This window comes from Vicugna pacos, chromosome 2 (genome assembly GCF_048564905.1).
Source record: "Vicugna pacos chromosome 2, VicPac4, whole genome shotgun sequence".
NCBI lineage: Eukaryota > Metazoa > Chordata > Mammalia > Artiodactyla > Camelidae > Vicugna > Vicugna pacos.
Window position 1 is genome coordinate 58,864,832 of NC_132988.1, and position 13,606 is coordinate 58,878,437.

At 34.4% G+C, this 13,606-nt stretch overlaps 1 protein-coding gene across 2 annotated transcripts in view; it reads right to left on the bottom strand.

The window, feature by feature from the left end:
* Positions 1–13,606, bottom strand: part of MMRN1 (multimerin 1) — a 56,020-nt gene that overhangs the window by 20,618 nt on the left and 21,796 nt on the right. For both annotated transcript variants that reach the window (XM_015244163.3, XM_072940528.1), the window contains exons 4-5: positions 6,067–6,174; positions 4,562–4,735 (exon numbers count right to left, since the gene is read on the bottom strand). In XM_015244163.3, the coding sequence (XP_015099649.2) occupies positions 4,562–4,735; positions 6,067–6,174 (282 nt within the window). The remainder of the gene's footprint in view (positions 1–4,561; positions 4,736–6,066; positions 6,175–13,606) is intronic.

Sequence of the window (13,606 nt, forward strand, 5' to 3'; positions counted from 1 at the left end):
TGTATGCAATGATTCTAGGTCCAGTCTTAGTCTTGTATGAAAATAAATGGCTTTGGGCTTTCTGCCTTAGAAAATAAAACATGGTGTTAGCTCATGAGGTTAATCAGTTTTCTTATAAAGCTGACCCATGAACAATGCAGGGGTTGGGGTGCCAACTTTCTGTATAGCCAAAAAGCTGCATATAATTTATAGTTGGTCCTCTGTCATATCCAGGGTTTCTCTGAATCCAGAGTTCCACACCCTCAGATTCAACTCCCAACTGTGGACCCCATAGTACTGTAGTATTTACCATAGAAAAATAGTCTGCCAATAAGTGGACCCAGGAGATTCAAACCTATGTTGATCAAGGGTCAACTGTAATTAGATTTTTCAGAGCTTGTGTTTTGAGCTCATAAAAATGAATAAATTGTCAATAAAAAAATGTTTAAAAAATGAATAAATTGACTTCAGAGAAGAAATTTAATGAGATTCCCAAATAAGGAACAATATGAAGTAATGATAATAAAATTCAACAATAGTTTATAATAACAATAAAATAAAAATAATGAGAGGTTTGGGCATCACAACACTAAGTCAAATGAAAATAGGAATTTAAGATATACCTCGATTATCATAATAGGACATTAATTCTTAACAAAAGAGGAGAGAAAACCTGCCACTAATAAAGTATATACTAGTATCCCCATATTAGAAAGAATAGATTGATCATGAGCCAGAATTTCGGACAGCTCTAAAAGTAGTATTTAAAAAGAAAAGGAAAAGAAAAAGGGTCTTGAACTATTTACAATCATTTAGAATGGGAAATGATGATTTAAACATGTAAAAACACCCTGTACATAAGACACCAGAAAAATGGAAAAAATAAAACATGTTTGAGGAATATTGATAGTACATAGGGATGAAGCAGATACAAATGGAAGGTCTGTCCACTCAAATCCAACATGTAGCCAATGCCGATAATATAAAATATTGGCAACATAATACAAGCATTTTAAACAGGAAAGTCTGCACAATAGGGTGCTGTGAAATGAGTTATGGCAACCATGAAGCCTATTCAAGAAAGATGATTAAAGAGTAAAAATATATAGTCTCTATGTGTCTCTGTTTTGTACACAAGTTTTCAGAAGTTGCAAGAGAGACCTACATAATACGGATCGTGAAAGAGAAATTATACCAAATAGAATAATGTATTGCGTGAGCTTTCTTATATTACATTTGTACAAAGACAAAGTTGTGAATGGATAAATATTTCCCTAGGAATCCTCGACCCTAAAGATAAATGTTGTTAATTGATAACAGGATTTCCAGAGTACAAAAATTTATTTTACATTTCTAAACCTAGTGGACACTGAAAGAAACTTAAAAGTCTAGAAACTGTAAGTAAGTAAAAATCAACTTGTCTATAATAGGAAAAATAATAAAAGCACGTGAAATGTGAAATAGTAATCAATGACACACAGCACCAAAGTACTAAGGAAAGGCCAAATTAGGAAAGATTAAGCAGCTACCATTAAGACCAATTACACTGAAACGGTTTGCATTTACTAACATGAATAATCACACCAAGAAAGGTTTTAACGTATTTCTATTTTCTAAAATTAACTTAGCCTTTAACACATCACTCATTTATACAGGAAATATTCATTGAGTATATTCTAGATGCTACACAGAAAATGAAATTTGGAAAATTAGATTTCTAATGTTTAGAATATGTCAGCTTCATTGAGTTTAAGGCACTACTCAATAGCGAAGTTACATTTATTGCACTTCCTACAGGATTATTTAATCATTTCCTGTTAGTTAAAATTGTCTATATCTCATGACAACAACAACTGGAAGAAACACAATAAAATATTTAAGGTTAGAAATTAGACTTTCCTGGGATATATAGCCTAGTAATTTTGGCTTTAAAATGTTTTTCAAGATTGACAAGGTAAAATAAAACTTAAGCGTAACTGAATTGATTAATTAGTTGTGGACAATCACAATAGGTTTTTAACGTCAGCAAGGGAAAAACTACATGATCTAAAAGTTGGAAAAAAGAATGAAAACACTGTAAAAAGGTAAAATTCAGTACAGAATCTTTATCAAATAATTAGGGAAAAAGTAAACAATAAAAATAAAAAATTAGGAGGTACTTTAGCTGTATCTCCTAAGAGCTTTAAAACTTAAATGGAAGAATACATTGGACAAAGGGTAAAAATCACAGCAGAATCTGAAAAGGAATCAAATAGGTTACTGGGTTAAAATTTTGTTTCAGGATAAGAAACTTTCCAGATAATATTTCTATAATTTTTTACTAAACAAACATCTATGTAAGAATCTGATTTTGCAAAATTATGTCAAAGTACTTTATGTCAGTATCTGAATGAGCACAACATTTTACCTCTATTTGATTCTGTTTCATGTGACTCATGTGCATTTACTTCCTAAAAAAATTGATAATGTATTTGGTGACTTAACAGATATATCTGATATCAGACACCTCAGCATGCCCCTTCCCTGGTTGTGAGCAGGTGACCTATTCAAAAGGTTCAGATGGCTCTTACAGCACTGGGGATTTTGATTTTGAACAGTTGCCCTGACTGCTAGCAGATTAAAGTAGTGTCTCTCCACTTCGATGTGGAGAAAAAGAAGGGATTGTGGTTTTGCTAGGAAAGTGCAACACCTTGAGGGTGAGTTTAGTTTTTGTTTCCTGTATGAATGTTCATTAACTACAAGCCCTCTGGTTCTCATAATTGATTGTGCTCAGTACATAAACTGATGCCTACTATTGAAAAGGGAATTTTGTCATTGTCATTGCTATGAGTATGTTTTTTCCTGTGTCAGTGCCTGAAATTTTGTTAGTAGGTTCACAAAAAGCTGTTGACAGGTCTAATTCTCTCAGGTTACAATAACCAAATTTACTAAACAAATTTTATTACTATGGTTATAGTCAATTACATGCTGCTTCTATTTGACTTCTTCCTCGTGCTATCACTTCAGGGGAGATGTATTCCTCTCTCATGCTTGCCATGGGTAGGTTTTAGCCAAAGGGAATATGCCAGAAATGGGCAAGGACAGAGTCTTTCTTTTGATTGGTTAATACCACCAATAATTTAAATGACTTAAAAAAAAATCATGATTGCTCTGTACTGGTAGATGATATGGAAACCCCCACCTTTTCTTTTTTATGTTGTATTACTTGGGTTTATGTATTTTTTGATTGACTTCTACCTTTTTCTCTCTCTTACTTGTGAACCACATTAAAAAAAGAAAAAGAAAAAAAACTCATGAGTGATAGAAACGGCATGTACAGTGAGTATTTTTTAATGTATAAAACAAAGTGAAAGGGACCAGAAATCCTAATACTTGGAAACATACAATAAACCCAGTGAATTGAGATGCTCCTGGTAACCAAAATACTCGTCTAGAATATCCATGCCCTACCTGAAACCTCTTTGCCTGTTGAATTCCTCTGATCTCTTCATTTCTTATCAGTTGAGATGGTTTCTTTTTGTAGAAGCCTTCCCTGATCTCCTTAGACTGGATTTGTTGAAACGATCAAACAATCCCATTGTATTATGCACAATAATACAATTACTCCCTAGATATAAATCTCCGTGGTAGGCAGAATAATGCTGCCCTACCTAAGATGCTCACACCCTAATTCCCTGAACCTGTGAATATGTTACCTTACATGTCACAAGGACTTTGACAGATGTGATTAAAGTTAAGGACTTGAGGAGATTATCCTAGATTATCCAGATGGGTCCAATGTAATCATCTGAGTCCTTAAAGAGGAAGAAGAAGGCAGAAGAGTGGGTCTGAGAGCTGCCCTGCGGACTCAACAGCTGTTGTTGGCTTTTGAAGATGGAGGAAGAAGGCCATGAGCCAAGAGATGCAGTGCTCCCTAGAAGCTGGGAACAAGCCACAGTTTCTGAACTCAAAAAAATGGGACCTCAGTCCTACAACTGCAAGGAAATGAATTCTGACAGCTTGAATTAGCAAGAAATGGATTATCTGGAGGATAATCCAGAAAAGAACACATCGGCTATTTCAAGAGCACAAAAGTCAGGCAAAACTGATTCACCTTTCTATTAATGATCTGATACACTTTAGAATACATTTTATTGATTATACTCCATGAGCCAGATAATTGTTGGGATAATATTGGGCTTTATATTTATCCTTAATATCTTCATCAATATTATTGAGATAACCATGGATCCAGCTGCCTTAATCATCATCCCTCAACCTCATCTTTATCTTGAAATGGAAACTGCAAAGGAAGCAGATTAAGTACAGCTCATTTTAACTACAAAGAAATACAACTAGGCTGTAACTAGGTACATAATGTCAATAGGTCAGATGAAATATTCTAAGATTTGACTATATTATTAAAAATATTTAGATTTCTCTAATTATTTCAGAAATAGAGGGATTTAGAAGTATCTTATGCAAAAAAATCTGCCTTCGACATCTATCCCACCCAGTCTAAAGCAAAGATCCCAAAATGATGTGAAAAGAGATAAACAAGTCATTTTGTCTCAACTGAAGGAATAATTTATTTTACTTTTACCTTTTAGAAAAGATTGGAATTCTCTGCCTTTATCTTCACTGATTTTCCCCTCTAGGGAGGAGTACGTGTTTCTGACATCACTCAGAGCCAAGGAAATATTGTCAATGGTCTTCTGCAGAAGGGTCAGTCTCATTGCCTGGTGGTTCATCTGGTCAGACATTTTTTGTGTCACTGCTGCATGTAGAAGACAAAATATGAAACATTTAAAAATACGCATTTAAAAACACTTGAATTTCATGGTAGGTTGAAAGGTAATTCAAATAAACCCCGTGTGTACTTTATATTTGAAAATACAGACTATATGCACTTAGCAAATGCAACCTGAATTTTACACTATTTAAGGGTAGAAATTTGTAAAAAGCAGTCTAATATCTTAGAGTTCTAAAATGTTTTAACTTCACCCAGAAGTTTTAGTCTTTCTTTTTAACCTGAAAGATTTATTTTTAAACTTTCAGTAGATGAAGAAACTGAGGGTCAGAAAAATCAAAATAACTTGCTTGAGGCTACAGACCTATTGACTCATATTCTGCTTTCAAATACAATGCTCCAGTATAAAATAGGTGTAGCCAAATAGATAGATAGATAGGCAGATAGATAGAGATAGATAGATAGATAGATAATAGATAGATAGATAGAGTTTGTATCTATATTTTGAGAATTTTATTCTTCACTGAGGTATTCTTCAATGAGATAATGAGATTCAGAATTTAGTTTGAATCACTGTATAGAGCAGTGACACTTTCCATGCCTTTACACATGCATTTCAATAATTCAAGGAGGATTTTACGGTATTTTATGAAAATACTGAATTTCAATCTCTTAAAAAAAAAGTTTGAATAGAGTTTCTAAGATACATTCACCTGCATTCTTAAAGAGAGCCCCTTGTATCAGATTTCTCAATTTGAGTGCCTTGTTTTGTATGACTAGATACATACTAAACACAGTGAGATGTTTTTAGCAGTTACCAACTTTATGTTTCTAAGAGATGAGGTCTAAAAGAAATGGAGAAATAGATGAAAAAGATGAGAAAATATGTGCCATTTCAACTTTAGGTCAACAGGAGGTTCTTGCTGATTCTGAGCCACAATTCCTGGCCCTAGTCGGCTATCAACACCTCTTGGTGATCTCTTATCAACCAGTGGAAGGGAGCCTTCTTAGAGCCCTTAAAATGATCAAGTCCTTCCATCCACATCAAGCTTCTTCCAAGGTTCTTCTTGATTTTATTTTGGAAACCTGTGATTTCCTTACAACCTAGTGTGACGGCATTTTTAGTCTCCTTCTGTGCCTGCACACAGAACTTCAATACTTATACATGGTCCCTTCAGGCCGGGAACCTGCAGCTAACGCACAATTTCCCACAATGTGCAGCAGTAATAGAAAAGGACTGAGAGGGATGTTAATGTCACCATCAAACATTTGACAGCAAAGCAGTCTCTTGTTTGGAAGTCGTCCTAAGTAGCGCTGAAAATGACTGGGTTAAGAACAGTAGAATTACAATCTGTGACCTGGGTCACCGCAGTCTTGGTGCTGCTGTTGCTGCTCCGGTGTCCCTCTGCCAACAGCGGTGGGACTCTCAGCCTGGTTGCTCTGTATCAGCTGCTGCTGCTCCTGGGCTGGACCGAAGCAAAAAGAGAAGAGAGTTAAGCATGGGGGCTGCCTCATTTTTTCCAGTCCTGAGCAATGATGTGGCTGACATTCATTATCCCGTGTACTGAAGCACGATGCTCTGCGAGGACTGCCGCGTCAAGTGCTCCACCCCTATCCGCAGGGCAGTGTGCCGCCGCGTCGGTGTCGGAAGTGCAAGACTCTGGTTCTGTTTGGAAAAAAATAAAATTATTCGAGTTTCCTTTTAGGTGAACCCGGACATGGGGAAGCTGTGTAAACTGGCAGACGTAAACTACCTGCATAATTGAGGCGACTCAAAATCAGCCGTGTTAAAAGCTACAGCCGCTTTATAAGCGGACTGCCACAAAGACTGCTTGTTTAACAACGCAATTTCCAGCTGCTGCCCACTTGGAAGGGAGAACTACAAGTTCTTTACTGAAAGAATACCTGTTTAAGTGATAGTGCCACAGATTTTTAAGAAATACATAGGCTCAAAACATAAGGACTGCAAGTCAAGGTAAACCATCACCCGGCACGTCTCAAATAAAATCAGTGAAATTTCAGAAAAATAGAAATTCTTATCAAATAAATCTACTCTACTAAAGCATTGGTTCTCATTTCCCATGAATCAAGAAGTATTTTAAATGGCAATATAATTTTTCGAGGACAATTTAGAAGGAAGATTTATTAAAAATATTGAACGCATCAAGTAATGTATGTCTGTAATTTGCAGACTTCTAATGAACACTATTTATTGAAGCCTGTGGATCAGACATGAGAAAACAAGTGTTTGGTGTCTGCTTCTTCCCCTGTGAAATTATGTACCAATGAAACTGTACCTCTGGCACATGTTAATATACTCCCTAAGGCATATGTGGCTGTGACAGTAGTACTAAAGCATCTCTACTCCACAGAAAGTATGATATATTTGGCACTAATCTGAGTTAGTCTCCATTGTTAGATTGAATTTTGCATTGCTTTCTTCAGGGCATTGAGCTAAATTAATGAATCTTCATTCGTGTCCAAGGTTTTTGTTTTGATTTCATTTCTTTTTTTTTTTTTCCTCTCTGCTGCATTATAGAAAGTCCTGCATAATTGTTGATTTATTTGGTGGAAGAAGACAATCTGCCACTGGGGAAAAGTGTACTTATTCAAGGGGGCTGCAGTAGGTGGTGAAAAGTGTTACTTTCTGCTAAGTCCTAGCAATAATTCTTATAGTCCACATTCAGCTTAATTTATACAAATATGTCTATTAAATAATTGTGTAATTTTTAAAATCAAGGTTCCTTCTTGGATAATGTAATAAAGCATTTTCCTGGCAGATAAAATATATCCACCCAACAAGGTAGCTAGAGGGTAAAGCTATGATTCTCAAACCAGGGGCCCTGAATCAGCCGTATCAGCGTCACCTGGAAACTTTTAAAAGTACAACTTCCAGGCTCCACCCCAGACCTGCTCATTGAAGAAACTCTGGAGTGAGGTGGCAATCTGTGGATGAACAAGCTCTCCAGGTGTCTCCAATGCACACTGAAGTTTGAGAACCACTGGAGCAGAGCATCAAGATAAATCTTCCTTAGTGACTTTCCACCTCACTACCTTCCAGTGTTCTCTTAGCAGTGGAAGAACGTTCAGGATACAACCTTGTAAGTATTTACAGCAAAAGGAACAGGTGGATTTAATGGGATGAATGAATGGTCTTTTCATTTTCTTACTGTTTACCTTTTGGAGCTAGATCATAGGAAAACAAAGAGATCTGGTGCATTGAAAGGCATATCACAACTTGGCAGGCAGAGGGAAGCGGTGCACAATTATGGTAAAATCAAAGACTGTATTGTCTTGTGGCATACAAAACACGGTTGCTATTCAAATTTCTTTTTCTATCATGAACTTTTAATGCATATTACGTGATTTTGCTTGTTTGTTTTTTTTACATTTTTTTTAGAATAGTGTTTTTTCATCATGGTTAGAAATGAGAAGCATCTGTAAACTTTGGAACACGAAGTGTCTGTGTTGTCCATTTCCCTACCTGGGGATTATGATTCAGTAGATCTGTTTTGGGGAATTGAACATGTGTGTATATAGTTTTTAAAACTCTGCAGGTGATTTTGATGTATGACCCTGGTTAAGAAGCACTAATTTAGAATCTTCTAATTCTAGTAAATAAATTCACTGTTTTAAGGCAGAAAATACCAGATATTTTTAGGTTAAAATTGCAATCCAGAAATTGACCTTCATAGATTTTTAAACCACCACATGTGCTTGTTGATAACAAGAGCATTCATTAAAGACATGACTTATTAAAACATTGGTGAATAAAAACCTTGCATCTCCTACCTACAATTCCACAGAGAAGCAGGCCTCTCTAAGGAGTAGGTGAAGTGGGGCGGGGGTGGAGTATGGTTCGCACATGCCCAGACCCCTCGTGTAGGTAATGCTGTCCTCTCTGTTGTTATGACACAAGTTCCCTGAAGGGGTTCTTCTAAGCATGGAAGCCTGTGAAGTGTTTGAGCCGCCTTCCCAGCAATCAAATCTAGAGCCCGCTGACAATGTCTCAGAAATGAGGGCCTTTCCACTCAACACCGAGGCTCTGGCTCCTCATGCCCATCTGGTACACTCCACATACTCCAACTTCAAGATTGTATTTAGTCAGTAAGCACCAGTGGGACCCACCAATGATTAAAATACTGAAATACAGCCATACCTATTGGCAAATATATAAAGTGTAGTAACTGATAAAGAGCTATAAAAATTATAACATTAACTTATTGCAAGTTTATTGTGAGCACATAATGAAAGAGATATCTTGTAGGGTATGTGATAAATGGAATTCCTATTGTAACAACATCTGAGAACTGTTTTTCAGAACTAGCAGTTTGTTGGCCCATTTCAAGCACTACGTAGATTTTATGAAACATTTAATGTTTTAGCAGAATCATCAACTTATCATTATGTATGATTTATGTAGTAGTTACTTTCCAAATAGGTGCTGACTGTAGTTTACTTGTTAGTACACACTTATTGTATCAGTACATAGTTTTTTCTAAATAGCATTAAAAATTTTACGATCAATTATTAAAAACACTGGAAAAGAGACAAAGGTTTAAATTTTCAAAGCATTTCTTTTAGATATCATAGTGTGAATTTTTTGAATCTGAGGGGAAAAAATATTATCAATAATGAAACTAGTCCTGGATTATTTAATAATACACTGCAAAAATGAAGTTAGTCTGGAATATCTTTTGCTATGTAAAATATCAAAATAAAAAACATCAACAACTAAATATAAAACATAACTTTTTTTTCTTCCTGGGTGGGGGTAGGTAATTAGGGTTTTTAAAAAAACATTTTTAGAAGAGGTACTTGGGATTGAACCTAGGACCTCCTGCATATTAGGCAAGTGCTCTACCACTTGAGCTATATCCCCCCCTCCTTGTGTTTTTGAAATAAAAATCAACTTGATTTTCAATAAAAATCAGTCATTTTTACTTGATATGTAAATGTTGGTTTCAAATAATGACCTAAATTTGATCATTTAAATTAAAATTACTAGATTTATTTTTCTCATAATGATATTCAATTTCTGTTAAAGTTCATTTGCAGTCATCAAGAGAAAAAATTAAAGAACTTTATGAAATTAGTCTTATGAAATAAACTTTTGTAATAATAAAAATGTTCAAGTAAAGCAAAGTTTTTGAAATAATAAAAGCTTTAAAAATACTTTATCAAATGTCAATAAAAATCAATAAAATAAAAATATTTTGGAAAAAGATTAAATTTTTAAACATTATCATATAATTGGAGTAGTACATCATTTCAGAAAAGGAAAATATTATGGAACTTACCTGACAGAATAATTCTGATATAGGTATATCACTACTAATCAGTTTTATGTTTAGCATTTGGAAAACAAGCTTCTTTATAAAAAGCAAAATGAGACTTGGTTTTCAGAAATTATATTCTAATAGAGACGCCAATCATTTTTTAACTTTACAAGGGGAAAAATGTTCCGCTTGTTGAGTTGGAGACATTTGGAAACTGAAAAAAAGATTTTAGATGTGAAAAATGTTTATATATACTATTTGACACAAATTAATAAGGGGTAAATTATAGGAGAAAATATAGATTTTCTAGTAAATCATATGAAAATGGAATTTTTATGACAAAACTCAAAAATATAATAGACGTTTAAGTTCCTTGATTTATTACGCCCTAAATTTGGCCAAATGATGTTTGCCAAGCTCTATGAATTAATTAAATAGGATATTCCTCCAAGAATTTTTATGATTTAATTGATAATAAATACACTGAATATTAAAAAATGAACACAGTATTTAAGGGCTAAAAAAATGGAGTGCAACCATTGTCAATTCAGCATTATCTAACAGATAATTCAGCAGTATGGAAATATCATTGATGTTAAAAGAAACTACAAACTTACTGAGATTTCATGTCACCCAATGGCTCTAAATCTGGTGAAGTCTTTAAAAGAAGTTTAGGCAATTTCCTATATTAAATCATATCTCTGACAGGGACATCATTTAATTGGTGTCATCTATGTCAAAAATAAAAGAGCACACTCATAATTTGTAGAAGTTAATAAATTGTTTAGAAATTATTTGAATGATACAGTGAGTGATTTGTGTTATGCTTTAATATTCCTTGGTATGCAGTTTTGTAATATAGGTAACATATGCCTTAACGTAAGAAAATAAAAAGTAATGCATTCTTAACTTTTGATTTTTATGTTGACTTATATATTTATACTGAGTTAGTTGTCAAATGTTTGAATATGGCTCCTTCCCACCCCCTCCTCATAATCAAGAGGCAGATTGGCTGAGGTGCTCACGACCCTGACTAAAGTGGAGTGACCTCAATAAAAATCACAACAGCATTTTACATAGGGCTTCCTTTCAGGGATTTGAAATACTTTGCTAAAGCTTTATTATAAATAGTAAAGCATTATTTTATATTGTATTATCATATTCTGTTGAATTCAGGTCTCTTCATCTCCCTCTTTACAAGGTATTGCATGTTGTATATTTAATGTGGAGATTATAACATTGCATTTCATTCTGTATGCCCCATTTGAGAAGGACTAGGAAAGCAGGGAATCTCACACAAGCACACAGACACATTCACACTAGAGGAAGTAGCAGGTATATTATATGCGCTAGGGTCATATTTGAGGGGGTACTTCATCAAGTCATAGTTGTCTCTGTGCCACCGGTCCAGGCAAGATCATGAATGGATAAGAAGTAAAACCAAACCTGGGTAAACGGTAAAGGGTCAAGAACAGAAAGGAGATAAAGGGAGAGAATTTACATGTAGTTGCCTATTGACCTTAGGTTCAAAAGAATTTCAAGTAAGTGTCATTCCTGCGATCTGGAAAAATGTTATTGCGTTGCAAATGAGGGAATACAAAGTGACATGCTAGAGAAAATAAGCAAATTAGAAATAAGAACTAAAAAGATGAAAAAAACTTTAAAGTCAGTGACAAGTGGGACAGGAAAATTAAGAAAGTTTTCAGGAAGAAAAACGATATATCAAAAGGGACAAAGAATAACACATAAAATTGAGAGGAAATATTTAGTTTTCTTGCATAGTAGTCCTTGGTGGGTCACACCTCCTCATGTGCTAACATAATATCTATGAAATAAAAATCAAAATTTCTCCATATTTTTGTAAAGTTATAAAAAGACTGCTTTGAAAGAAATATAATTGGAAAAATCCTTTAAATACTGAATGACAAAAATTAATGTAATTACGTGTGTGTGCGCATAAAAATTTCCATTTGCTCTTAGCCATAGTTATTTTTAAATTAATTGTTTCAGGAGGAAATCAGTGAGGAAATTGTACTCCTAAGTAAAGGAAACAACTATTAAGCATCAAACAAAGGTCTCTGAGATCCAGTTGTCACAGGAACCTCTCTTCTCTGGAATTCATTAGGTGGAGTCTCTGCCCAGGCTGTTAAAAACCTGAAATGCCTGTTTAACAAATCCAATAGTTTGTTATCTTTTCCCTTAGCTCTGTTTCTTGACTGAAGTTCAATACTTGCATTCATACCAAGTTCTTTCACGGAATTTAGCCAGTGGGAAAGCCCTGATGGGATCTCTGACAGTGGAGTCAGTTACTCTCCTGTGATAAAATTCCAGGTTGATCTATGCTCTCTTATTTTTTCATTTAGCAATCTTTCTGTCTTCCCAATGTAGTCTCTACACAGGACTGCCACAGATTCTGGGTTTTCCAGGCAATCTATCTTATCTTACACTTAAACACAGACCTTTGCTTTGTTTCATAGAGTGCAAAAGTTTAACTCTCTTTTTCTTGGTCCTTTCTAAGAGATTGGTGCTGAGACAGACGGGTATTTGTTTAAATCCAATATCTTTTAAAGATTTTACGTACTTCAGAGTTTTTAAAAATTTAAAAATTGGAGTTCTTTTTTTCTGTTCTCCCATCTTTTTTCCTTGCACTAAAACTCTGATCTTGGCAGATCAAGGACTTAGAGAAGCAAGGTCAGCAAGTGTCAAGAGCAACAGCTTCCTTATTAGGTGCTCTTTCTTTCTTCCTTTCTTTTCTTTAATTAGACAGGTGTTATTTGTAAATGTTTTTTCTTTTCTTCCAGGCCTTTGAGGCATATAGAAGAAGTCATTAATGACAACTCTGTAATGAGAAAGCTCACTCATTCCCCTGAAAACCAGAAACTTTCCCATCTGGCTTGACAACACCAGTTTCTAGTTGCTTCTTTGATATCCAGTGAGTGCTTGCATGGTGATATCCAGCACATGTGGAAAGATTTACTGAGATTTAGTAGTTAAATAGAATTAGACAATTTGCTGCAACAAAGAATTAAGGTACCTGGTGTTTTTGACTAAATGCATCAAAATTTCATTAAGCAAAACGTTTATAGGACATAATGTCCTTTTTCAAGCATTCATCACCACTGGGAAGAATTAGATATGCAAAAATGTAAGAATACAGGTTTTTTTTTCTGTTTTAAGTATTATAACTTTTATTTCGTATCAATTGAAGTAATATTTAAAATAATCTTACTAGAGAAGCCCCATATTTAAAATGTTAGTGACAATAACTCTTACATAATTCATTTAGTGTACAACATTTATGAAATGAAATATTTTTATATATTCATAATAAATGGCTGGATCATTTTATTCCATTTTTTTCAACATTTATAGTAATCATGATAGATTTCATAAAACACAATTTTGTAAAATAACTTTTTCCTAGATAGAAAATCTAATTAAAGCTGAGGTTTTTTTTTTTTCATTTTTATTGATTCATAATCATTTTACAGTGTTGTGTCAAATTCCAGTGTGAGGATTTTTTAAATACAGATTTACAAAGTTTTTCTTTCCTCCTCTCTAATCTAACATTATTTGAACTTAAGTTCCTGTCCTTCCTGTCACTAGAGCAAGCCACAAC